The 26323-nt window shown below is 46.3% G+C and overlaps 1 protein-coding gene, 1 long non-coding RNA gene and 1 pseudogene across 2 annotated transcripts; all 3 read right to left on the bottom strand.

The window, feature by feature from the left end:
- Window positions 1-6340: 6340 nt before the first annotated feature.
- LOC122107931 lies at window positions 6341-10443 on the bottom strand. The gene is made up of 3 exons (XR_006147439.1): window positions 10391-10443; window positions 7905-7969; window positions 6341-7110 (listed from the first exon to the last, which is right to left on the bottom strand). It is a non-coding gene; the product is annotated as an uncharacterized LOC122107931 (long non-coding RNA).
- A 7159-nt stretch (window positions 10444-17602) lies between these two features.
- The window catches only part of LOC122107926, a 31289-nt pseudogene continuing 22568 nt past the window's right edge, over window positions 17603-26323 (bottom strand).
- On the bottom strand, window positions 17832-19979 carry LOC122107924 (sperm motility kinase 4A-like). Its single transcript, XM_042679792.1, has one exon. It carries the CDS (start codon window positions 19757-19759, stop codon window positions 18071-18073), a length of 1689 nt encoding a protein of 562 aa, XP_042535726.1. The 5' UTR covers window positions 19760-19979; the 3' UTR covers window positions 17832-18070.

The raw sequence follows: 26323 nt of genomic DNA, 5'->3' as shown, positions 1-26323 counted from the left end.
GCTTATGTGGTGCTGAGGAATCGAACCCAGGGCCTCAGGCATGCAAGGCAAGCGCTCTACCACTGAGCCACCTTCCCAGCCCATAAATAAAATTTTAATGGACTTAATAAACACTTTCTAATCAACAGGTCATCCTAACTGATTAAAATTTTTTCACTTGAACTTGGCTTTCTCCTAACAATCTACAGATCCCAGATTGCAAAGTGACTCAATAAATGTTTTTCTTCCACTAAAGTTATTAAACAGAAGAGCAGCACAACATGAAGTAAAAATTTTTACAAGTAATGGAGGAAATTAAATTAACCCATAAAGCACAATATGAAAAGAGGCACTTAGAAAAGTTTAAGGGGAGTCCAAACACAATTCAGACAACATGAGATAAGCATTAATTTAAAAGTTAGCTGGGCGCCGGTGGCTCACGCCTGTAATCCTAGCTGCTCAGGAGGCTGAGATCTGAGGATCGCGGTTCAAAGCCAGCCCCAGTAAGGAAACACCGTAAGCCTTATCTCCAATAAACCGCCAGAAAACCAGAAGTGGTGCTGTAGCTCAAGCGGTAGAGCGCTCACCTTGAGCTGAGGGACAGCGCCCAAGCCGAGTTCAAGCCCCAAGACCAACAAAAATAAATAAAAGTTATTAGCTGCAAAGACACTTGATCCTAATTTTGAATCCAGATCTATAAAATGGCATCATATTCAGATCATTATTTGTTACCACTCATAAATCATCTTTAGGTGACACAGGACACTGCTAATTTAAGTTTAACACTCGCTCCCATCCTTCCTCAGACTCAGAGAACCCAGTTCCTTACCGTGCTAGTGATATAACAGGACACAGGTCATGGACACCAAAGTAAACTGTCAGGAGCAACACAGGTTCACTGATGTCTTTTATAATGACCCCCCACCTCAAAAAAAAAAAGGCATACTAAATACATGCTTACTTCTTTTTCTTAAGACCAGTGAAAACCGGCGATGGAATGGCACAGGTTTCAGAGGGGTAAACCGGCTTTGGGGGGAGGGAATGCGGTTCCACCTTGGTTTCCGAAAGGTCATGTGGAAGCGGCGGTTCTTCTCTCCCCATTTTCCACCACAGTGCTGTGCTCTAAACAGAAGCCAACAGAGGGCGAAAATACAAGCGCAGCGGCAGAGCCTAAAGGCAGGCTCTCAAAGTTTTGCTCCACCGACCTTACAGTAAGCACCCACTTGGGGTGGAGCAGCAGAGTGGGGGGAAGGGGTGGTGGTAGGGATCAGGAAGGATGTCGCCCTGGGGAGACGGAGGGACAGAGGGCGGCGTGGAGGTGGCTGGCACTTGGTATTTGAAGTCCGTCGCGGATGTCACTCGTTGCTAACAAGCCTCTCCTCTGCGGTGCACAACGGACTCAGATACGAATCAGCCCGCGTTTAATCCGTGCAACAGGACCCGGCTCGGCTTTCTCACAAAGAGCCGGGGGCAGGGTCCCAACTTTAAAAGATTTTTGCACAGCTTCGTTTAAAACAAGAAAAAGAAAGAAAACAGGCCGCAGAGGAGGGGCGGGGGTGCGGACTCTAGCGAGCTCAGTTCGCCTCGGATCTCTGCGTGGATTCAAAGACACCCCGCATTAAGCCTTCAGCTGTCGGCAGACCGGACCCGGGCACTCGGGGAGGCAGACCGCGAACGGCCCGAGACCGGCGCTCGCAAAGTTGGCCACGCCGCGCCCCAGACGCGGCGCCCCCCATGCGGGCCGGCGCCCACCAGTGGAGTCCCCCCGGCCCGGCCCGCGCCCCGCGCCCGGAACAAGTGCAGCTGGAGCGCCAGCAGCAGCGCCCACCATCCGCGTCCGCCCGGGTTGAACTTTGTCGCCCGCCGCTCCGAGCCCCGGCCGGCGATCTGAGGTGCCGCGCGGGGCCCCGGGCACTCGGGGTCCCCTGCGACCGCCCCCGGCCCGCGCACTCAGGAGCCGCCGCCGCCGCCGCCGCCGCCGCCGAGGGCCGGGCGCCCCGCGTCATAACGAGGAGCCGCCACCCCCAGGCGTCGCGGGGCGGGCTGGGGACGCGGGCGGCCGCCCCTCGCGGGAGCGGGGCTGAGGGGCGGCGTCCCGGTCCCCGTCAGGGGCGGGCGGCGAGGCGGGCTGAGGAGAAGTTGTCAGCGGGGAAGAGAAATGCCCGGCACGCCGCCCTCGCTCCTCGAGGCCGCCGCCCCGCGGCCGGAACGCCGGGCCCGCAGCGTTCTCCGAGGGGTCCGCTGGCGTTTGAAGAGAAGCCGCCGCCACTGCCGCGGCCTCGGCCGCTGCCGCGGTTGCTATCGCCGCTGCCGCCCCCGCCCGGTGCTGAGGAGAAAGTGAGCCCGCCCGCGCGCTGGCTCTCGCCTGGCGGCCACCGCGCCCCAGTCACAGCCCAGTCACACGCGCCCCCGCGCCGGCGCCCGGCGCTGATTGGTTGGCTCCGCGTCTGGACCTCGCCCCCACCCGCTCGGAGCTCGCCTGTTTTCAAACTCGCCACGCCCGCCCGCTTGCAATTTCGCGCCGACGAAGCGCTAGGTTCTTGGCGGCTTCCCGCGCCGGCTGCGCCCCCTAGGGACCCTCAGCGGGGACTGCAGTCGGCGCCGTCTCCGCACGCGCTCTCCCCGGCGGAGCTGGGCCCGGCGAGCGAGCGCGAGGCAGGGCGGCGCCTCCTCCACCGCTACTCTGGGGCGAGCAGGCACCAGGTAGGGCGGCACCAGGTGGGGAGGCTCAGGTGCGGCGAGACGCACAGATCCTCTGGGATCTTTGGGCGGAGAGCAGGTGGGCACGCCCCTCCTCGCGCGCGGGAGCCGCCCTGCTCGCTGCCTCGGGGATCGTGAGGCGGATCTGGGGATCTGGGGGAGGAAGGGCAGTGGGGATGGGCGCGGATGCTCGGCCACATATGGTAAGCATTAGCTGACTTTATGGGGTGAAATAAGCGCTCTGCAGCTGAGAGGCCAGGATTTTTGTTGGAGGGAGGGTGGAGACAGTCTGATACTACTGAGGAGCCTGGGGTAGGGGTCTGTGATGGTGATGGGGTGAGGTCATTTAAGAGGGGCAGAGATCACAGGACGGGGAGTGTCCCAGCACTGTGCTGACATCCCCACACACCACCACCACCAAAAATAAATAAAAACTACTTGTTGCAGACTGCTCTGTTTTGTGTTGTGTGTCTATGATCCCAGCCAAGACAGTCCCCAGGTGGGAGCGTGGGGGATGGAGTGGGGGGCGGGGGGTGATTGGGAGCTCAAAGCTCTGGTTTGCAGAGCCTTTGTGGTGAGCTGGCTCAGTACCAAGCTCCCCGTACACCTCCCTTATCAAGTCTCCCCAGTGAAGCGAAAGTGGGGAAACTGAGCCTCAGTCATAGTGGCCAAATGGAAAATGGTTGGGTTCCGAGTAGGAATTACTAGCCCTCAGTCAACTCCCTTCCCATACCTGCTATGAAAAAGGGCAACGATGACGCCCAAAGGTGCCCCTTTTCCTGAGAACGTAGTCACCCCGCATGGATAGGACTGGGCTTGGGGTGGGGCTACTTTTGCCAGCCAGTGTGGGCTTCTTCAAAGGAGCAAGGTCACGGAAAACCCTGCGGGGGGAGGGGGTGGGAGGGGGAAGGTGAACAATGCTTGCTATGTGTTAGGCATTTATGAAGAGCTAGTTCTGGGTGATATAACACCGTCCCACTCACCAAGCCACTGTTATTGATCCAGATGGGGAAACTGAGGCATACAGAGGTCAGGTCAACAGCTCCAGTCCTGTCTTCACCTCGAAGCACATCTGCTTTGCTCAGGAGATGGGGTGGAGGTGGAGAGTTGAAGGTCTAATTGTGGGTTTGGACTCTGTTCTACTCTTTCAAGTTGTGAAATGTAAGCAAATGGATGACTGATGTTCCTGGAAAAAGTTAGGAATAATTCCCATCTCACAGGGCTGAGGCAAGAAAAGTGAGCTAATTCACACTTAAGAAATGTTGGCCTCCCTTTCTCTAATCCTGAGTGGTAACTGCTAAGTCTGGTCTACGCTTAACCTTTTCCTATCCCACAGCAGCATGCTCCCATACTGTCCACCCATACAGTATTCATGAGTACAATTCAGCTTCTTGACTTCCAGGCGCTCCAAAAATGCCCACAGCCTCTTTGTGTTTTATTTTGTGCAGTTAGCAGAAAACAATTTGTGGGAATTTACTTGAAAACTGGAAAAACCAAGTCAGTATATGGTAGGTTGTGAGAGATCAAAGATATCACAGGTACTCAAAGAAGATAGAAGACCCCTCTGGGAAAAATTTTTTATTCCTGTTTCATTCTGGGGAAGGTAAAGCTCTGTTATCTTTTCCATTCTGCACTTGAAAAAATGAAACCAGAAAATTTTATGCATGCAAACCAACCATGTCAAAGCCAGTAGAAAACCCAGCTCTCCTGTGTTCTGATCTGGTATCTCCCCTTCCAAATCTCCCCTTCCACCACCCCACTTCGCCTTTTTCAGAACCTGGGAGTTCATATTTTGAAGACTATATTGGGCAATATTCTTCCTCAAAAAACAAAATAAAACAATCATATGGAGAAAAGACTGAAGGAGCCAACACTAGAAAGAATTGCTAACCAGGTCAGCGCGGAAATATTCCTGCCCAAAAGACCACTTAATCTTTCACCCTGCCCCACAAGGCTGTGAGAACATTTCATACTATGCCTTAAAGTTCTTCAGCCACGTATTCTCGAAGGCCAGGAGGTGGATGGATGTTGCTCCATGAATGCTGACTCATTTTCTTTTTTAAAATGAGCTGTGTCAGTCTCTTACTTTCCAGAAGACGAAGTTGGAGTTTAAGGAGAAAGAGAAGCAAGTTTGCAAGCACGTGGCCATTTAAGTGGAGTTAGAATAATCACTCCCCAAGACCACCAATGTTTTCCCCTTGCCACAGTTAAAGCCTGGCTCCTTCTGGTGGAATCCAAAGACCATCAACCTCACCGGGTGAAATCGGAAATCTATTCCCCGACCAATTTGCAGTTACTGGATTACAAACCCTTAACAAACCCCTTAACAACACTTCTTGGTGACTCCTATTTAAGTTAAATTTGAGAGTCGCTAATTTTCTCCCTCATGTCTTAGGAATTAAATACTCATGATGAATATTGCACTGGTGTGTGTGTGTGTGTTCCGGTACTAGGGCTTCGATTTAGGATCCTTTCCCCTTTTTGGGTCTCAAATGTTTGCTCAAGATCAGCCTCAAAACAAAACCTTACTATCTATATTTTTACACGGTACTATGGATTGAATAAAGGGCCTTACACCTTCCTTACCACTTAAATCAAGTCTCTAGCCATCTACCCTCCTACTTCTGTGGCCAGTGTAGATAGGATTACAGGTATATAATTACCATGTCCAGCTAGTTTGTAGAGATAGGATCTCACTAACTTTTTTGCCTGGCCTGGCCTCAAACTTCCATCCTCCTATCTCTGCCTCCTGTTTATTCTTCTGCCTCTTCTTAGAGGCATGAGATACACCCCCAAAAATCTATATAACAGAATTGTTTTTTTAGTTTAAGAGGAAAATATAAAACTTACTAAAATATCAATAGATTCCACTATATAAATCAAACTGAAACCATCTTTATTTTCCTATAGAAAGAAAGTGGAAAAAAGTATTATTATCAAATATCTCTAAATGTGTAGTATCTCTTGTCTATATCTACATATAGACAAGCCCTATAGAAATATAAACAAAAAACATGAACAGGTAAGACTTGGAGATATTCTAAAGAAACATTCAAAGGAATACACAAAGAAATTGATCCAAAAGATGGCACACTGATAGTTTATCACGGTTTCAAAGGACTGAAAATGGCACGTGTAGGCAGGGTCTGTAGAAGTGAATATTCATGTATTCTTGATGGAAATATCTCTTCTGGAAAAGAGTCCAGAACCCATGGCTAAACCTCAAATATGAATTGCCATAGGGAGGGAGTCTTGCCATTTTACTAAAGGAGAGCAACCTGTGTACAAATATGTCCATTGTAGCATTGCTCATATTAAAAAACAAAAAGGTACCATAGAGACAGGCACTGGTGGCTTGCACCTGTAATCCTAGTCACTCTGGAGACTGAGATCTCAGCATCACAGTTCAAATCCAGCCCAGGCAAAAAAGTCCATAAGATTCTTATTGCCAATTATCCATCAAAAAGCCAGGTGAGGATCAAGTGGTAGAGTGTCAGACCTCAGCAAAAAAAAGCTGCAAGAGCATGAGGCCCTGAGTTCAAGCCCCAGTGCTGTCCTTAAGCTTTTTTTGCTCAAGGCTAGCAGTCTACCTCTTAAGCCACAGCGCCACTTCTGGCTTTTTCTGAGTTTAATGGACATAAGAATCTCACACTTTCCTTCCCCAGCTGGCTTCAAACCATGATCCTCAGATTTCAGCTTCTTGAATACCTAGGATTAAAGGGGTGAATCACTAGCACCCTGCTAGTATTAACATATTTAATGGAGTACACAGAAACTAGTTTTCTTAAGGATACTTTGAGCACTAATCTAAACTATGGCATAACTACAAAAGAAATTTCAGATAACAGATCATTTTTATTTTACTTTTGATAATTAATTTTTAAAGATGTTAAATTGAAATTGAAGAGGCAGTTATATAAAAGCCAATCAATCAGAAAATCTAAAGTACATACTGAAAAAATATTCAACAAAACAGAAAAATCTTACTTGTTTTCTCATCATTTTCACTGTTAGTCAGAGAAACAGATCCATTTCCTTGGTTTATACTACTCATCAAAATCTGTTGTAGTTGGTCTTGTGTTAGACACACCAAACTGCTACTCATGTTTTCAGTTCTGTCGTGTTTTTTATGAGGCTTCTCTTTAATTACTAAACATGGATTTATGGTGTTTCCAGTCTTCTTTAGGGGTTAAAGATGATACTTCTGTTTGGATATGAAGACAGTCTTCATCTTCATACTGCTTATATAAATCCTTAGTGCGTGTAACTGTCATTCTATTCTTTTCACTTTTTGACTGTGACGTTTCTGAACCAACTGTCATCTTTTGCAAGTTTTTCACTCCAAATATAAGAATTTTGTGTTGACTTTAGAAGGTGTCCAGTGTGCTTTGTTCTTAAAGGACATTTTGTAATCTTGCTCTTATTTCCCATCTGTTAAAAAAAAAACTGTTTATTTTTTTCATGTACTGCTGTCTTGGAAAAATAAACTTTTGTGGTTGTCATTGTTGTTTGAGACAGGGTCTCATGATGCAGCCCAAGCTGGCCTAGAACTCCTAATACTTTACCTCTGCCTTTAGAGTGCTGCGATTAAGACGTGTACTACACCCTAACGATTTTCTCTTATCTTGACGTTGTAACTGCCCACAACTGTAGCTTGTCCATAACCTCAATTTCAATTATTGAAAGACTATCATCTAATTTTTTTCCAACTCACTTCCTCCCATATCCCAATTCCAACAATCTTCATCTGGACTAGGGTGTGTAATCTGTTGATACTACATTTCTCTGGCTCCCATTTCCCTTCTTAACAATCTTAAACCTTATTTTTCCATTTTTTGCTTTCTTTTCTGTCACAAATACTTAGCAAATCCCATCTCTGGCAAGACAACTTTACAAGTCTGTAACTTCACCCGCAGAGAAAAATAGCCATGCTAACTGGTTTCACTTAAACTTATAACCAAGAACATAAGCAAACAGAGAACCAATACACATTACACATGAAATCTATCATAATACTAAATTTTATGCATCTGAAAACTGACAGCAGAAAGCACGGATGTCTTTTGACTTTACTTGGCTAAAATGAATTTGAAGAAGTGGGGAAAACAGCTTTTTCAATGTATCTAAATATCACTTTATTTCAAGTAAATAATATTGCTAAATATCATAAATTTTATGTAGGAATTTTGAAGTCAATATTTCAGATTTCCAGTTACACAGCATACCATATAGAGATAATATTATCTTGGATTTTCCATCCAGCAGTTCAGTTTCCAACTTTAAACCATCTCTGCAACATGAAAAAAGGTGTGTCATTATTAAGAAAGAGCAATGTTTTAAATAGCCTGAACTTTGAAAGTATATCTATTCCTTTGAAAATATAGGATAGGAATATTGTACATATCAGAACAGTCTTTTAATTTAAAATGTTTTTCACTCCACAGGAAAACTACAGGGAGGAAAAATTTTCTTAAAAACTTTCAATAGGGACTGGGAGGTGGCTCAGTGGTAGAGCGCTTGCCTTGCATGAATAAGGCCCTAGGTTCCATTGCTCAGCACCACATAAGCAAAAAGAAAAAAGCCGGAAGTGGTGCTGTGGCTCAAGTGGTAGAGCACTAGCCTTGAGCTGAAGAGCTGAGGGACAGCGCCAGGCCCAGAGTTCAGGCCCCATGACTGGACCCCCAAAAAAATTAAAAAAAAAACAACTTTTCAATAATCCAAGAATTTGTCATCTTCAAAATGCAATCTCATTTTTATAGTTGGTAAGCAATAATTAGTTATCATACTATTTTTCTGGATCAGTTGTGGGGTTTGAATTCAGTCCCTGGACACTGTACCTGAGTTTATTCACACAAAGCTAGCAATCTTTGAGCTACACTTCCGGTTTTCTGGGTTAATTAGAAATGAGTCTCATGGACTTTCTAGGCTGGCTTTGAACTGCAATCCTCAGATCTCAGCCTCCTGAGAAGCTAGGATTACAGGAATGAGCCACCAGCAACAGGTTCCATACTATCCTTTAACTTGTAGCTCTAGACTGAAAATAAAAAATAATGCTGTTACTAAGCTCTTCAAGTAGGCAATGGAACAAGGCAGATCTAGCTAACATTTATTGGTTTCATAATGATCTCTCTTGGCTAACATTCTGTGGAGTCCTGAAAATAATTGCTAATGTCACAAAGTTTTAGTTTTTGAGTATAGAGTTCCACTTTAAAAAGATATTTTGAATAATACATATTCACATTTACTAACTCTTTTGCTACTATCACGACAATACACATTGGCTACTATGATAGATCAATGCCAAAAGCATGAGCATAAAAAATGGTGGGTACTACCAACAACACTTGTGCACCTGCTACAGTCCTACACAAAAATTACACTAGAAATAAAAGTAGCATATTGTTAAAAAAAAAAAAAAGTGGAGGGAAAAAAAATGTGCCAACACTATTTTGAGACAAAAGGCAGATAGAAAACCAAATCCAGTCTCAAAAGAGAAGGGCTGGGAAAGGTCAGATTACAAAAGCGAAATTTACAGCTTTGCCCAGGTAGAGAATACAAATTTTACCTCAGTATTTGTGGGGGTTTTTTTTTTGGTCGGTCGTGGGGCTTGAAGTCTGCACTTGTGCACTGTCCCTGAGCTCTTCAGCTCAAGGCGAGCGCTCTATTGCTTGAGCCACAGCACCACTTCCGGTGTTCTAGTGGTTAATTGGAGATAAGAGTCTCACGGGCTTTCCTGCACGGGCTGGCTTTGAACCGCATCCTCAGGTCTCAGCCTCCTGAGGAGCTTGGATTACAGGCCTGAGCAACCGGCCTCCGGCTTACCTCAGTATTTGTTTATGGTAACCGACGCTAAAAGCTCATACCAGTAATCCTAGCCATTCAGAGGGTTTACATCTGAGAATCACGGTTCGAAGCCAGCTCAAGCAGGAAAGTCTGCGAGACTCTTATACCAATTAACAAGCAAAAAACCCAGAAGTGAAGCTGTGGCTCGAATGGTAGAGTGGCAGCCTTGCTCTAAAAATCTAAAGGGCAAATCCCAGGTCTGAACTCAACATCCTAGCACCAGCACCAAAAAAGAATAAAAATTAAAAAATTAAAGGTAATACACAGGAAAGAAGGAAGGAATTAGAAGTGTTTCTGTGGGGCAGATCCTGTTTGTGCTGGTGAAACTTAACCAAACAAAAAGAGATGTTGCCTGAAACTCCTCTCAATTCTGCACTTCACTGAGGCGTGGACTGATTTACAAATCCCTGATTGTACAGCACAGCATTCGTTCATCGGCTGCACCCGCTTGGTGAGGTCGGGTTGGTGGTTCGCAGGGATCCGCAGCGAGGCCGCTAGAGGCTGGGCGCTGTTAACTCCCGCCGGGACTCCCACGCACCAGTGCTAAGCTCCTCACCACAAGGTGAGCGAGGAGCGGGGGTCCGGGCCGGCTTCCTCCCCGCGAGGCCGCCAAGCTCGCCTCTCCCGCTGCCCCTCTCCTCCCGCTGCGTCAGCGGCGAATAACGGCACAGAAAGCGGCTCCGCGACAGCTCCCAGCAGAGGCGGGAAGGAAGCACGCGGCCTGCGGGGTGGGGAGACCGAGCGCCCTCCCCACTCCCCTCCACCCCCCGCCTCGCCACCGTGGGAGCTAGGCCCGGGGCGCCGGCGCCGAAAACCACCCAGCACCAACCTAGCCCCACTCGCGACCACCCTCTGCGCCCCGACGAACCCAAATTCATGGCCTGACCGCCGATTCTCTTTGCGGGTCTTGTGGTGTTCTACGGTGGCCGGCTCAGCTCAACGGGCGCTATTCCGATTGGATGAGGGAGGGCCTGCGAGCTAGGTGAGAGGGCCAATCAGAATGGAGGATGCGGGTGGGTTGTTCCGCAGGGGGGGGGGAAGGGTGGGAAGGAATTCCCTGGAGATGTTGGGAGACCTTTGCCCTGGAAGGGGAACCCGGTGGACCGGGCTGAGCGGGCAGTTGAGACCTCTGCTTGTGGCAGTTGCCTGCATTCAGTGAATACCTCAGCTTGAGTGGAATTGCTAAAACTGGGAGGAACAAAAACTGTAAATGCTTTCATTTACATTCCTTATGCGGTCTGTTATCTTTGCAAGATTTATTTTGGTTCAACAACCACAACACAATGAGGCATATGGTGGGTGGGTGTCCTGCTGTGAACCTGACTCAAGCTGGACACATTGTAGCTCTTTTAAAGTACTGTTGCAAGAGGTTGAGGAGAAGGTTGGAAGGGATGACATGATCAAGATGCACTGTACTCAAATTGCTATGCTGAATTGAAACCCCTTTGTGTAATTAAGGATAAAGGAATGTTTTAGCAGTAATCACAAGTGCTCAATAAATATAGGTGTTTGTGCACATGCACCAGACACACATCTAAGTGCTTATGGCTACGACTTAAGCCTTTATAACATCTCTGTGTCACAAGGAGGTTAAGTAACTTGCCTATGGCTACTGTCCATGGAACAATTTAACACCAGAGTCTATGTCTCCATCCAGTGTTGTGTGAGTGTGACTCATTGTAAAAATTACTTCCTTCAGAAATCCCTTCTGAAATATACGACTTGGGTAGATTATGGAAGCAGAGCAGTGACTCAACTGCTACAGATCGAGTCTTAAGTGAAAAAGCGCAGGGACAGTGCCTAAACACCGAGTTCAAGTCACAGAGCCAGCAGAAAACAAAAACCAAAAATCTTGTGAAAGGATCCTTCATGTCCATTCCAGGGAACCACCGGAGGCAAGTAGGCACAGGGGAAAGATTATAAGGTTTAATGGAGCAGCCATATTTCCCCTCAGAGGAAGCACATAGCCACTGTCCCTATCCAAGTAGCAGGAGGGTCTGGGGACAGGAAGGGAGTTAGGTTGGGGGCTCAGGTGGGTCTGAGCGGAGAGAGGGAGTGGCCAGCTCTAGGGCAGGAACTCCAGGGCAGGGAGGAGCTCAGGTATGGGTGGAGCTGAGGCCCAAAGGTGGTCATAATGCTAACATTTCCCCACTTTGTTGTTTAATAAAAATAGTGCTACCAGGCTGGTGGTATAGGTGGAAGTTGTTTCTTCTATAGCTACTTCCTGCTATAAAGGGGCAAAGTAGGGGTTCCTGCTTTGTTGTTGGGCCGGAACCGTCCAAGAAGCATCTGCTTGACAGTTTGGTTGATAAAGGTCCTCCTTTTTCCATGACAATAGTTATTTGAATTCCAAGACACAATAAAAGCCAAAATTGTTGTTAAAGTAAAAATTGCTGTTAGTGGCCCAAGAGAGGAATAAGCCAGGGAGGGACTGATTCCCAGAAGGAGCTATCAAAGACCTGAAATTGTCTTTTTTGTCTTGGATTGGAGACATAGCATGTACCTGACTCCCAGTCATCCTGGTGGGGGGAGTAAGACCTTTTCTACTTTAGGATCACACTAACCTGAGGAGGAGGTAGCAGAGATATTTAAAAGTTCCAGAGCCAACAGGTGTCAAGGGCTCTTTTGGGTACTTCCTGATGGCCTGGGGGCATCAAGGAGTCCCTGGAGCTGGGGTCTTTAGGGTCCCAGTCTAGGCTGAGCAAGGCAGAGCAGTGCAAGTGATGTCTCTGGTTGCCTGTAGTAACAGGATGGCTTTGACTTGTTCCCAGGTGATGTCCTGGGTGGGGGATTGTTCTCCTGTTAAAAGAAACTTTTGGAAAGGCTAGACAAAAAAGCTGACAAAGTGACAAGGTCAGTTAACATGAATGACATAGGAGAACATACACTGGCCGTGGGCCAGGAAAGTTCCATTTGGAGCATAAGCTCAGTTGTGGCCCATTACAGGGAAGGAAGAATAACTGGACTCCAGGCAGGAAGGGGGTGTCTAGAGTCTTTTGGGCAACTGGGTAGGGGAGGCATAATGGACTAGTTGGGAGTACCAGTCAGAGACTACTATCAATACAAATAGCAGGTGGCAGAGGCAAGACTGTAACTTTCTATCCAGTTAGAAGGTAGACAGGTATGGACATTGGATGGACAGGCAACTCTTTTTCTTATCTCCTGGCTCTGATTAATTTTGAAAGGATGAGTGTAAAGTGAATCTATTTAGGATATTATGTCCCCTTACTCCTCTCCATGATTTTCTGTTGTCAGGACTGACTTTGTCTTGGCTGTGTGTGTGTGGGTGGGGGGTGTGGGGGGGGGGGAAGGAGGGTCCTCAGCATCCATTGCTAGGATAGCTTGTCCCAGTTGGTATCTATCAGGTTTGGATTCAAGGCTTGGGCATTGTCCTTGAACACTTTTGCTCGAGGCTAGTGCTCTACCACTTAGTCACACCACTTTTAGCCTTCGGTTGGATACTGAGAGGTAAGAGTTTCCAGCCATGCCTCCAGTCTGGCTCGTTGCTGATTAGCTGGGAGATGGAGTTTTAGAGAGATTGTGCCTGGGATGACATTGAACTGTGGCAAAAGGCGTCTTTGTCACAAAAGCCCTTTTTATTTCCAATTAAAGCAACAAGGAGATCAATAGAGATAGAGGTGACCTACAACTTGTTAACAATTGACTAACAATTACTTATCAGAGTTTTGTAATAACAAAACCCAGTAGATATTTTTTAAACTGAAACTTATTGACAGTCTAAATACCACCCATTGCCTCTGGGCAGCCTGCTTAAAGTGGCTTATCAACAACATTTCACTTTTAACAAATGTACAGACTTTTTCTTGAGCTACAGCAGTGTAGCCTGTTTAGCACATAATCTCAGTTCTACAAACTGTTTCCTTACCAAATGAATTTATGTGACTGGAGTCAGCTCAAGTCACTGCCAATTAGGACTTTGAACAGATACAAGGAGTTTGGGACTAAAATTATCCCTCACATTTTACAACCTTAGCTTTGACTACCCACTCTCACAGATGACTGACACGTTCCTGCCCAGTTAGACATGGGCATTAGGCATGCTTACAGACTATCTTCCCATGACATCCTGGCTCTGATCAATTTTTGAAGGTCCAAGCATAAATGACTCCAGGATCTGACACCATTTTTGCCATCAGATGTGCTAACGTTGCTGGGGTCCCTGGAGTACCTTTCTCCATGCTAAGATAAATGCATTTTGTCATTCTCCTCAGTCAGTTGCTAGACTTGAACTCAGGGTTTGAGCACTGTCCCTCAGTTCTCCAGCTCAAGGCTAGCACTGTGCCACTTGGAGCTGCAAAGCAACTCCACTTTGGTCCTCAGCTCCACCCATTCCTGAGCTCTACCCTGCCCTGGAGTTCCTGCCCTACAGTTGGCCACTCCCTCTTTCTGCCCAGACCCACTGGAGCACCCACCTAACTTCCTGTCCCCAGATCTTCCTGCTACCTGGACAGGGAGGTGCCATGTGCTCCCTCTGGGGGGAAATATGGCTCCTCTAATATACCTTACAATAACCTTTCTCCTGTGCCTGCTTGCCTCTGGGTGGTCCCCTGGGATGGCTGTGAGGGGTCCTTTCATTGGATTGGTTCCCTGTGGGTTTGCTCCCCCCTCCACTTTGAATGGGGGTCTGACCAGCTTCCCCAGGACCTAGCCTGACGTCCTACACTCCTGTCGCCAGAGGACCACCAAGGTAACTTTCTCCTGACCTAGCACTCTACCTGCTGCCCATCAACACTGGCTAATTAAGTCCTGCCCCAGGTTTCTGATTTCTGTATTTCCATAGTAAGGCCACCTGGGCCTTCAACACTGGCTAATTTAAATCCTGCCCCAGGTTTCTGATTTCTGTATTTCCATAGTAAGGCCACCTGCACCACTAACACCCCCCCCCCCCACCCCACTGACAGAAATCTTGGCCAAGTACTCAGAACTCACCACTAAGGCATACCGTGGCCAAGGGCCCCGTGGAGAAAATGTGTCCACGTTTCCCATTGGCCCCCACCCCAACCTGTTACCAGCCTAATTGCACTGCTGAGGATGCTCTGAGAAAGCTTTTGGTTCCAGATCACTTACTCCTATTGCTTCCTCTAATGTTTTCAGGGTGTCTGCTTTGACGTTGAGGGCTTGGATCCATTTGGAGTTGATTCTGGTGTAGGGTGATACATAAGGCTCTAGGTTTAGTTTTCTGCAGGGTGATAAACCAATTTTGCCAGCACCATTTACTGGAGAGGCTGTCTTTCTTACATTCTATTTTTTGGCTCCCTTATCAAAGATTAGGTGGCTATGGGTCTGCATGCTCATTTCTGGGTCTTCGTTGCTATTCCATTGGTCCTCGTGTCTGTTCTTGTGCCAGATTACTATGGCTTTGTAGTAGAGTTAGAAATTTGGTACTGGTATTCCTCCAGCGCTGTTCTTGCTGCTAAGGATTGTTTATGCTATTCAGGATCTTTTACTGTTTCATATGATTTCTTGGACTAGTTCTATTTCCATGAAAAATTGGGTTGGGTAATTGATAGGTATCACATCGAATATGTACCTAGCCTTTGGAAGTATTGCCATTTTCACTACGTTAATCCTCCCAATCCAGTAGGATGGGAGGTTGTTCCACGTCCTGATTTCTGCTTTGATTTCCTTTTTCAGATTTGTAAAGTTTTCATTGTAGAGGTCATTCACTTCTTAGTTACCTCCTAGGAATTGGGGCCATTACCAAAGGAGTAGCTTTCCTGATTTCATCCAAACTCTTCTCCTTGTTGGCATACAGAAAAGCCATTTCTTTTCTACCCTGCTACTTTGCCAAAGTTTTGAATCAGCTCAAGTATTTTGGAAGTGGAGTCGATCAGCTTCTTTGTCTTTCTGAAGAGTTTCTCTTGTATCCTCTGAGTGTGTCTCTGGGTGAAATAGCTCCTCCATGTTGACCAACTTTCTGAGCCCCTTGGTGGAAACACTTAGAAGGGGGCTGAGGCAGCAGCTTTGTGGCATGGTATTTTCCTTTGGTTTGTGCCAGGAGTTGGGCTTGAACTTAGGGTCTTGTGCTTTCTCTTGGATTTAGTGGCTCATGACTAGCACTAGTCATTTGAGCCATAACCCCACCTCTGGTCTTTCTGCAGAATAAATGCGGATATGAGTGTCTCAAACTTTTCTGCTTGGCCTGCCTTTGAACCTCCACCCTCAGACTCCAGCATCCCAAGTAGTGGGATTTATAGGTGTGAGTGACCAGCACCCTGTCTGTAATGTGTTCTCCTATCAGTCATGAGGTAGTGGATTGACCCTAGCACTGTTTATTTCTGGAACTCTCTTGAGTTCTCTCTTCTGTAAAGATGGTTAACAGAAAGGATGTAGGTGAGTAACATGCCTGAGCTGTGAGCATACATAGGTCTCTGTTCCTGTTACTGGAGTTTACCAGCTATTGCACACTTCCAGGCCGAGTTAGGACAGCTGTTTTCTCTACCTAGAAGTTTCATTATCCTTCTTAAAAAAACAAAAGAGAGAAACATTGCTGAGTGCTGGTATCTTACACTTGTAATTTTAGCAAGTCAGGAGGCTAAGATCTGAGGATATTAGTTCTTGAAGTAAACACCAGTAAAGGCAGAAGTGGAGCCATGGCCTTTATGGTAGAGAAGTAGCCTTGAGAAAAAAGCCAAAAAACCCTCAAGGAGGCCAGAAGATCCCTGCTGAGAGCTGCTGGGGTTTTCTGCTTCAACAGTGCTTGAGGGGAACCAGGTGCTGGACCACAATTCTGGCCATCTGCTCCAAGCCACCAACCTTGTGCCACCTCTTCACCGTGTCCTCAACCTGCCCGGAGGCCTCTGTTGTCAGCCCAGTGCTAACCCATTGCTACTCCATCTCTCTTAACTGCTGCCCTGAGGAATGCAGTCTCCTGCCAGGTGTGCCTGAACTGCTACCAGGACTCAGAGGCCACCATCAACCACCAGATCCATCTGGAGCTCTACCCCTCCTATGTCTACCTGCCCATGTCTTGGGACTTTCGCCGAGATGGTGTGGCTCTGAAGAACTTTGCCAAGTGTGGCTCTGAAGAACTTTGCCAAGTACTTTTTTGCTAGTCTCATGAGAGAGAGAACATGCAGAGAAACGGATGAAGCTGCAGAACCAGAGAGGTGGCCGCATCTTCCTGTAGGAGATCTAGAAACCAGAGTGTGATGTCGGGGAAAGCGGGCTGAAATTGACGGAGTGTGCACCTCACTGGGAGAGAGTGTGAATCAGTCACTGCTGGAACTGCACGAACTGGCCACTGACAAAAATGATCCCCACTTGTGGGTCTTCATTGAGACTCATTACCTGAGTGAGCAGGTGACGTCCATCAAAGAACCATGTTGGTGACCATGTCAACAACTTGCACAGGAGGAAGCCCCGATCTGGCATGGCAAAATGTCTCTTTGACAAGCTCCCTCTGGGAGAAAGTGATGAGAGAGAAGCCTTGAGCTGACCCCCAAGCCACACATGACTTCCGGTCACAAAGGCAGTGCATGCATGTTGGCGATTATTATTACCTTTTCTATACATTTTACAAAACCTCCTAAGTTCTTTCAACTTGTACCATTTCGTCAAATAAAGGGATTTGGTACAAAGCAAACAAAAAGCTCAAGGAGAGCGTGCAGGCCCTGAATGTCAGCTCTAGGACTTGTGCAAAAGAAAACCCAAAGAGAGCACATCACCCCTAAACTAGGAGAAGAGTTCAAGGCTTCATTTCTGATCTGAAAGCATCTCAGGTCTTTGAGATACACTGTTAATTGGTTGCTACTCATGGAGTCACCTTGTCCTTTTCTTAGTGTTTAGAACTCAGGACCTTGCAGTTAGCTGTGCTTAATAGGTTCAAACATGTACTGCTGGAGTTCCTCCCTCAATCCCTCCTGTGTGTGGGCAGTATTGGAGAAAGGACTTGTGTGTGTGCTGTTTCTCTTTGAGCATCAATCCTCCAAGGCCTCTGGCCTCTGAATAGCTCGGAGTACAGACAAGATGCACAAATTAGTGTCACTGTCACATTCTTGAACTCCCACCAAACATCAGTACCCAATGCAGAAATGAAGAGTACTCAGAACCTATATGATCAAATTTTGAGAAAATCAATTTAATAAGTTTGGTGAGAAGCAAAAAAATATAGAAAGCATATTAAGTATCATTTCCAATACGAAAAACTTAAGTCTGTGGAGCTTGTTGGAGGTCGCAGCAGAGGAAGGAACCGTTGTCTCCAGGCATGTTGAGGCAGAATGGCACGTGTTCCAGGTGAGCACCACAGCGATGTGTTTTCAGCCTTTCCATTGGAGCTGAAGGAAGAAAGGGAACTCAGGACTGAATTGTACAGGACAACACCTGACAGGTCACAATCTCTTTCTGAAAGTCTATCCCTTTAGCTCCCTCTCCCTCTCCCCTTTTCTGTTTGTTTCTCCACACTTCCCTTTCACCCAGGAAACCATAGATCAGAGGGGATGAGCTAAACAAAAAAAAAAAAGGACTTCCTTGAAGTATAGATAAACACAGAGCACAGCTCAGTGGCCACCTACTTTTTTCCAGGCTGTCAGGAGGAATCAGTGTGTGTAGGAAGGACTCTAGGCCTGCTGCAGCAGCAACAACATAAATTTCGAAAGCAGCTGGTGATGTTCTTCTTCCAGCGCCTCCAGCCCCTGAGTCGCTCATTTGTTGTGGATGTTGTGGGTTGAGCGGATGGTAGGGAAGTTTTGGCAGGTGCAGGACTTGGGGGCAGCTTGCTGCTCTCCTCCTCCCCAGCTTGGTCCTTCCCGCTGGGATCACATGTTTTTGGACATGGGGCAACAGATCTTATCTTCCTCCTCCTCTTTCTGTAATGTACCCATGAGTTATATACTACAGGGGGAAGAGAGTGGGGTCTGCTGCCCGCCTGCCTCTCCTGCTCAGGGGCCGAGCTGGTCATTTCATTGTGTTTGGCCATGGGGAGTGCTACTTCGGCTGCTGCTGCTGCTGCAGCTGCTGGTACCAGGGCAGCCTTGCTGCTCACAGTCTTGCCCTCTGTGTTGGAAATATGGGGTCTCCAAGGGAGGCAGGGTAGGCACACGGATCTCCTGCCTTTCCTGCCACCACTCCCCTGCTGCTGCTCAGCAGGCAGGCCTACAGCCCGGTGGCCCAAGGGAGCACTGGCTTGCTTCAAGTGTAGAGCCTGGCCGGTCCTGCATACGGGGGAGGGGCAAGGCGGAGGCGCAGGCAGTGCATGCCTCACCAGGCCCGTCAGGTCTTGGCCCTGGTCTTGCTGCTGCTTTAAGATTTTATAGGTTGCCATGGAGGCAGACAGGGCTGCCCCAACCTGGTCTGGGTCAAAACCCAGGAAATAGGCCATGACGTTTAGAATGGCCGGATCTGGCTCGGCCAGGGCACTCTGGCTGGGGCGTGGTGAGCGTGCCTGTGTTGCCTTTAACCAAGGGTGGCACAACACTTGCCTCACAGCAGGTCTCTTTTGAGGGTCAGGTGTCATCAGATACCTTAAGATATGTTGCAGTTCGGTGGAAAAGCTTTTGAATATTAGACACCTGCCCGCTAACACTTGCTGTTTTAGGACGCGCCAGGACCTGTCATCAAAAGGGATGTCGCCCATGACCATGAAGTAGAGTAGTATCCCCAAACTCCAGACGTCCACCTTGGGACCCTGGTATTTCTGCTGCTTAATCATTTCGGGGGGGCAATAAGCCATTGTCCCGCACCACCCGTCCAGCTCCTGCTGGGGCTGGAACCGCATACTGAGACCAAAGTCGCATAGCTTAGCTGTGCCCTGGCTGTCCAGCAGGATGTTTTCTGCTTTAATGTCGCGGTGAACGATGCCGTGGTCGTGGCAATAATTGACCGCCCTCACGATCTGCCTAAACAGAAGCCTGGCCTCCTCCTCCCTCAGTCTGACCACCTTGTACACATAGTCTGCTAGGTCTCCTTCCTCGAGGTACTCCATCACCAAGTTCACCCGCTGCTCTGCCTCCACCACCTGGTACAGTTTGATGATGTTAGGGTGCTCCACAGACTTTAAGATGTCCAGTTCTGTGTCAACAGATGGGCAGTTCTCCTTGCTGATCGTTTTCACGGCGACCAGGCTGTCTGTAGGCAGGTGCTTGGCCAGATAGACTGAGGCAAAGCCCCCCTCGCCGATGGTTCTCAGCACCCGGTAGTGAGCCCTGAGGAGCTCCTCGTGTGAGGAACTGGCCTCAAGGCCCTGCCGGGACCTCTCCTCTCTACTCTCACTACTCATCCTACACAGCACCCTAGCGATGCTGTCTAGGGAGAAAATAGAATCAAACAATGAAATAAAATGTATAAATGTATAATAAAGGAATACAATGTAAGTAAAATATGAATAAGTATAATAAACGAGTAATAAAATGTAACTACCTAACAAACTATCTATCTAACAATATAATGTAAATATAGAAAGAATAATAAATGAACAATATGCTAAAATGCTATCTAAAATGCTATCTAGTAAAAAAGTATAAGAAAAAAGTAGAGCAAGAAAAGAAAAAGGAAAAGTGAAAGAGAAGAGTAAAAGAAGAAAAGTGAGAAAAAGAAAAGAAAAGTAGAGGAAAAAGTCAAGAAAAAGGAAGAAAGAAGTAAGATAGGAAAAAGTAAAAGAGGCAAAAGAGAAACCAAGTCCGAGAGAGTCAAAGCCAAATCGCAATCCAAATCCAAACACCGAAAGTCAAAGCCAAATCAATAAACCAAATCCCGAAAATCAATCACTCACCAGCCACCAACCACCTGAACTCCACCCCTCCAACTACCTACAAGAGTCCACCAGTCAGCACGCGATATATATATAGCCAGGGTTATTGTGACCTCACGAAGGTGTCTGTGATGTCAGAGCTGCCAAGCGTCTCTGCCCATGTGGGTGTCGCCCCCTGTGCCCATCTCAGTTCCTGGCCTTCAGGACGCTTCTTAGATGAGCATGCCTGGACTGGCCTTGCAGTCAGGGCCTGGGCACTGTCCTTTAGCATTTTGACTTGGATTGATTTCATTATTGTTTTCATTTTAGTGCCAGCCCTGGGCCTTGAACTCTGGGCCTGGGCACTGTCCTTGAACTTCTTTTTGCTCAAGGTTAGCACTCTACCACTTGAGCCACAGACCTACTTCCCGCTTTTTCTCTTTCTGTGTTACTGAGGAATTGAACCCAGGCAAGCACTCTAGCACTAAGCACATTCCCAGCCCCTGTCCCTGAGCTTTGATACTCAAAGCTGGTGCTCTATCAGCTGAGCCACAGTCCCACTTCTATCTTCTTGGTGCTTCATGGGAGATAATAGTCTCAGGGAATTTTCCAGCCCATGTTGCCTTTGTATTAGCATCCTCATATGGCAGCCTCCTGCTTAGCTAGGATTACAGGCCTTACAGTAGCCATATGCTTACAACACACTTATGTTAAACAGAACTTAGGTTCTGTTCAGTAAGAGTCTACTCTAAGTTTTCTTAGGTGGTTATGTAGATTGATATTTAATATTTCAACCGATGGCAGTCTAGCGAGAGTGCCGATATCAAGACTCCTAGAGTGCTCATATCCGTAATCCTAGTTACGTGTGGGGTTGGAAGTGGGAAGATTGCAGTTGGAAGCCAGCGTAGGCCAAATAGTCCATGAGAGCCCATGACAAGGGAGCAGGTTGGCATCAGGGTGCATGCCTCTCATCCCAGCCAAGGTGGCAAGTGACAAATAAGATGAAGGTTCTGGCTGCTGCCTGCTACAGAAGCAAATCCCTTTCAAAAACTACCAGCACAACACTGTTCAGTAAGAAATGTACTCATTATCTAACTTAGGTAACTGCACCCTCTCTGTGTATCTCCTTTACAGGAAAATTTAAAAGAAAAAGAACAAATGATGACCACCAGCACAGATATGGCATGACTCACTGTTTATAAGGTCAGCTTAAGCTCAAACACTTCATCAAAACTCACACCTCTCTTATTCCTCAATATTCTTGTTGCTTCTGCTTTAATATTGACATTATCTTGAAGTCGAATGATCACATGAGGGCTACTCTAAACACAGTATTTTTTCATTCTGTTTGGATGGATGTCAAACACGTGTCTGATATGATATTTAGAATATATAAGCAGATTCATTGTGAACTGTGCTGTATCTAGCTGAGGCAAAGATACCCTTCAGGATTTCCTAGAAGCTTACCATTAATTTTCTCATCAAAAACAAGGGAAGCCAGAGAGATGTAGGTCAATCTATTCAGCCCCGAACATACTAATGATCAAACCCAAAATCTGTTCCAGCATCTGCGTCCCCCAGAAGTGGCACAAACACTGCGGAATTTATTTCTACCTACAGTTCTGCCCTGAACAGCTGGGTTCTACTTTCTTACAAGTATTTCTTAGAGGTCTGAAGGAAGAACTCTGGGAAAGGTACAGTTATGGATGTTTATGCAAAGTAGGCCTCTTCATTTTCTACATAATAAAGCAACTCATGCAACCCCAATCCCTAAACAGTAGTACTTTGAGACACCCATTGCATTGCATGCAGTTGGCAGCTTATGGCTTCATTCAAAAGGATGAAACCCAGGGCCTTCAACATGTGAGACAATCCTTGAACCAGCCCCTGCACAGTCCTAACCCTAACGTCCTTTTTTTTTTTTTTGAATCCTGGAGTCCACATTCCCTGTGACAAACGCAGGGCAAGAGGCTGGCACTGCCTTAAAAATGAGCACTTTGAGTGCAAAGACACATGACTGCAGCCCTCTGTGGTTCTTCTCGGTCTGTCCAAGGGGTCTCAGAATGTCAGTTAACTGAAAAGAATCATCTCCTGCTAGGCAAGGGAAGTCCAGCTGCGGCTACCTGAACAGCTGCTCTCATGTTGAGATAATCTCCACTGTGATTATGATGCATTATGATGGACTGAGAGGGACCAGAGCACAGGGAGAAGAAGGGCTCTGGTGAGAGGGTGTGGCTCAGTCTTCAGCTCTCCTATGTGGAGGAGGGTCCTTAGATAGAATAGCTTCTAGGAATGGGGCTTGGAATAGAAGCAGTGTCTTAATCCTGTGTGGTTCTGACTGGCTATTGCTCATCTATCTTCAGTAGGGCCCTTACTTAAGTAGACAGGAGAGTTGAGTTTGGGAGATGTAGTTTGTTGTGTTGAGGTGTGTGCCAGATCTGGAGCTTGATCTCAGAGTCTAGGAGCTGCCTTTGAGCCTTTGTCCTTGATTAGCATTAGCACTCTAGTATGTGAGCCACAGATTTACTCCCCGCTTTTGGGGAGGTAATTGGAGAGAAGAGTCTTATGCCTGTCAGCCTGGCTTTGAACTGAGATTCTCAGATCTCAGCCTCCTGAGTTGGTCAGATTTTAGGCTGGAGCCACTGGCACTGGGCCCCTGTGGTGCATTTGCAGTTAGGTGGTAGCTCTCCCTGTGTCCATTCATCCTGCTTGAGAACCACTGTGAGTGGTTGTTCCTTCTCCTCAGCTAATGAAGAAGGCTTTCTGCAGTGTTTTCATTTGCATAAGACATAATGCTTTGATCTCTTTCTTGCTCTCTCATTCTCTCATTCTTCTTTTTGCTCAACTTTCCCCTTTATCCACTCATACTTGACCCCCTCATTTTATTTATTCATTTATTCAACACACCCACAAACTCATACACAAACACAACCTACACCTAAACACACACACAAAGAGAAAAACAGGGAGGGAGATGGAGAGGGAGAGAGAGAGAGAGCATCCCTTCCTGTTTTCATTCATTTTAAGTGGAGCGATAATAAAATACTCCTTCTAGAGTAGTCTTCTAGTTATATAGTCAATAAATTAAAAAACTTCTTCAGTATTCGTAACCCATGAACACTTCCTATATTAGCATTTATTTTTCTATTGGCTTCTGCTTATGAATCTTTCCAAAGATTCATTTGTATTTGTTATTTTACATTTTTCATAGATGTGGTTGTTTCCACTGAGGGTTCATGGGTTTACTTGAAGTTTCCTTAGTTTTAATGAACATGGTTGTGAAGGTAGCTTTAGTGCAGCCTTGCAGCATTATTTACCATAGCCAAGACATGGAGTCAACCCAAATGCCCCTCCATGGATGAACGCGTCAAGAAAATGTGGTATATTCACAGTGGAATTCTATGCTTCCATCAGAAAGAGTGTTATTGCATCTTTTGTAAGAATATGGAAAGCCTTGGGGAAAAATATATTAAGTGAAGTAAGCCGGACTCAAGGAAACATAGGTTGCAGAGTTTCTCTCATTTGTGGTAGCTAGAATGTTGCTTATACCTCTACAAGTAAACACACTGGGTGGTAAGGAAGGGGTTACAAATGACTTCGCAAGTGAACACTTTGGGTGGTACCTAAGGAGTTAGAAATGAAATAATTGAAGTCTGAAAGACTCCAAGGAGAGCACAGACCGTGGAATTCCGGTGAGAGGCTAGAAGAATTAAGAGGGGAAGGGGAAGGAATTTGGGCAAGAATCTCTAGTATATACAACAGCATTGAAAAATATGAGGGAAGGCACCCTGTGCCTGAACGCAGGGTGAAGATTTTGATGTGATGACAGAGATTGAGATGCATTGTACATATAAACTGCTTTGCTAAATGTCAAAAAATGTATTATATAACCTAAAGTTAAGATAAGGGAAGGGCTGGGTACGGAGGGGCTGATGAGAACGTTGAAAAGGGTAACCTTGATCAAGATTCACTGTATTCATAAACTGCTTCAATGAATGGCAACTCCTTTGTACAATTACTTAAAGATAATTAAAATATTTTTTAATGAAAGGGAAAAAAAAAAAAAAAGATTGCATAGGCCTTGGTGAGTTACTGAGCCCCCTGTCAGAGGATTAAGGCTTTGGTGGGCTGCTGAGCCCTCATCAGAGTCAAATTTGGTCCCAAATTTAAAACTGCACTTCTGTGAGCTCTGGAGCAGGCAAAACTCTCTCCCTCCCTCCCCTCCCCTTAAACTCTGTTAAGGGCTAAAATTAGCTTCTGGTTACTCTCCCCTCTTCCAACTAAAGGTATTCAAAAGGTCAATTGATAGGTAAAATGCTCTTGATAATCAGGACAAATTTGGGCTCCAGGGAATCCCCACCCAGTACTCTTCAATACAAGTATTGGAAATCCTATATGCCTTGGAAAAGCCCTGGAAGAATGTCGCCCAGCAATCATTTCTTTACACTGGTTGAGATTTTAAAAAAATGGATGAGTTTAAGTTTAAACTCCCCCCAAAAGGTCAACAAGTTTGGGTATTACCAAAAGTGTAAAAGAATTATATTGTTTTAAAGAAAAAAAGCTTAGCTAAAAGGTTTTTGGTTCTTATTAAGCATGGGGATTATTAAATTCTGTTAAATCTTCTCTCTAGCATTGACCATGTGGTGGATGTGCCATCTTGGCATTGTGGTAGCTTAGTTGCTGTTTTGTACCAACTCGATTTTTGACTTGACTTGATTCTGTGACCCTCTCTGCCAACATGGTCAGCCCAGGCACCCTTATGCCAGGCTGTAAGTCTCTTCATGTCTTGTCTCCTGTTTACTAAAGGTTTTTTTGTTGTTGGTAAAGTTTGTGTTTTAAACTGACCACATTGTTTCATCATTCAGGCAAAGTAATACTGCTAAAATTTCAAAAACTTTAAATGGCCGATTTGAAAATCTAAGCATGCTCTGTAGTACCCTCATGCTCATAGACCCCTCTTTACCACCCCCCCTCCCGCCAAAGACCTCTAGGGGGCCTCACCGATGTAAATGCAGAAGAGTAGTTTATTAGAGCTCAAGCTGGAGGCAGCAGGCCAGAAATGTGAACCCCCAACCCCTTGCCCAGCAGAGTTTTTATTGGGAACATGAAGCAGAGGGAGGGGCCATTACAGCATTGGTTGTGTGGGGTTATGTGATTGGTTGGCGATTCCAGGGTGAATCCTGCACTAAATTGCTTCCCACTAGAGTTGGGGGGTTAACCAGTCAGGGCCCTCTGACCTCTTGGTCTGTGCTGATAATGTTACATTGTCTTGGAGCAGGCTCTAACACTTATCCTCCAGTAAACAGATGACAGATGTTTTCCTTAAAGTTTCCTTACTGCCGAACTTATTTGTGGTCTTTCAGCAATATGATCTGTGCACAAACATATCTGTCTGTCTGTCTATATGTAAACAGTTATGGTTTCAAGATTACCAAGTATTCTGCTTGCTAAAAAGAAAATCCGTTGTCAATGGAAGCTGTGATTTAATCTGAATTGGGTTTTTGGTTTGTCAATTTTGAGACCTGACTACAATCCAAAGAAAAACAGGCAGTTTTAAAAGGCCTTGGAAAAGGAGTTAGAAAAGATGGTTTCCTTTGCAAGGTAAATGAAGTTGCTAATTAAGTTGGTTGTGATTTATGTCATTCCTTATGTCCATCTATGCTAAAAGTTAAATATTGCACCTCTGACCACAGCTCGTAAACTAAGGCTAAGGTTGTGTTTCTCCATTTTCTCCCCTGTGCACCGATCAACTCTCTTTAAGATCAAGGAACCAGAGTGACTGAAGATGCAGTATGCTCCTGTGCATGGTAAATGCCCAGGAAACAGAACAAAGTTGCCACAGCTGCCTAAACCAGTGGCATCAGCCTGCAAAAGCCAGTGTGAACTAGGTCTGTAACCAGTGTGTAGAATTTTGCAGGTAACCAGCGGGAGGTGGACAATCCATACACACTAGGAGATGTTACAACTCACCCAGACTCTGTCCCTGCTCTGTCACACATGACCAAAAGCCTGCTAATTTGGGGTAAAAAGAGAAAGATTAGTATAAGGTTTATTAGAGGAGCCATATTTCCCCCCAGAGGGAGCACATGGCATGGCCTCAGGCATGCAAGGCAA

This window comes from Dipodomys spectabilis, unplaced genomic scaffold, assembly GCF_019054845.1.
Source record: "Dipodomys spectabilis isolate Male_0828 unplaced genomic scaffold, ASM1905484v1 ptg000054l, whole genome shotgun sequence".
NCBI lineage: Eukaryota > Metazoa > Chordata > Mammalia > Rodentia > Heteromyidae > Dipodomys > Dipodomys spectabilis.
The sequence above is the reverse complement of the archived record's forward strand: the minus strand, read 5'-3'. Positions and strand labels throughout refer to the sequence as shown.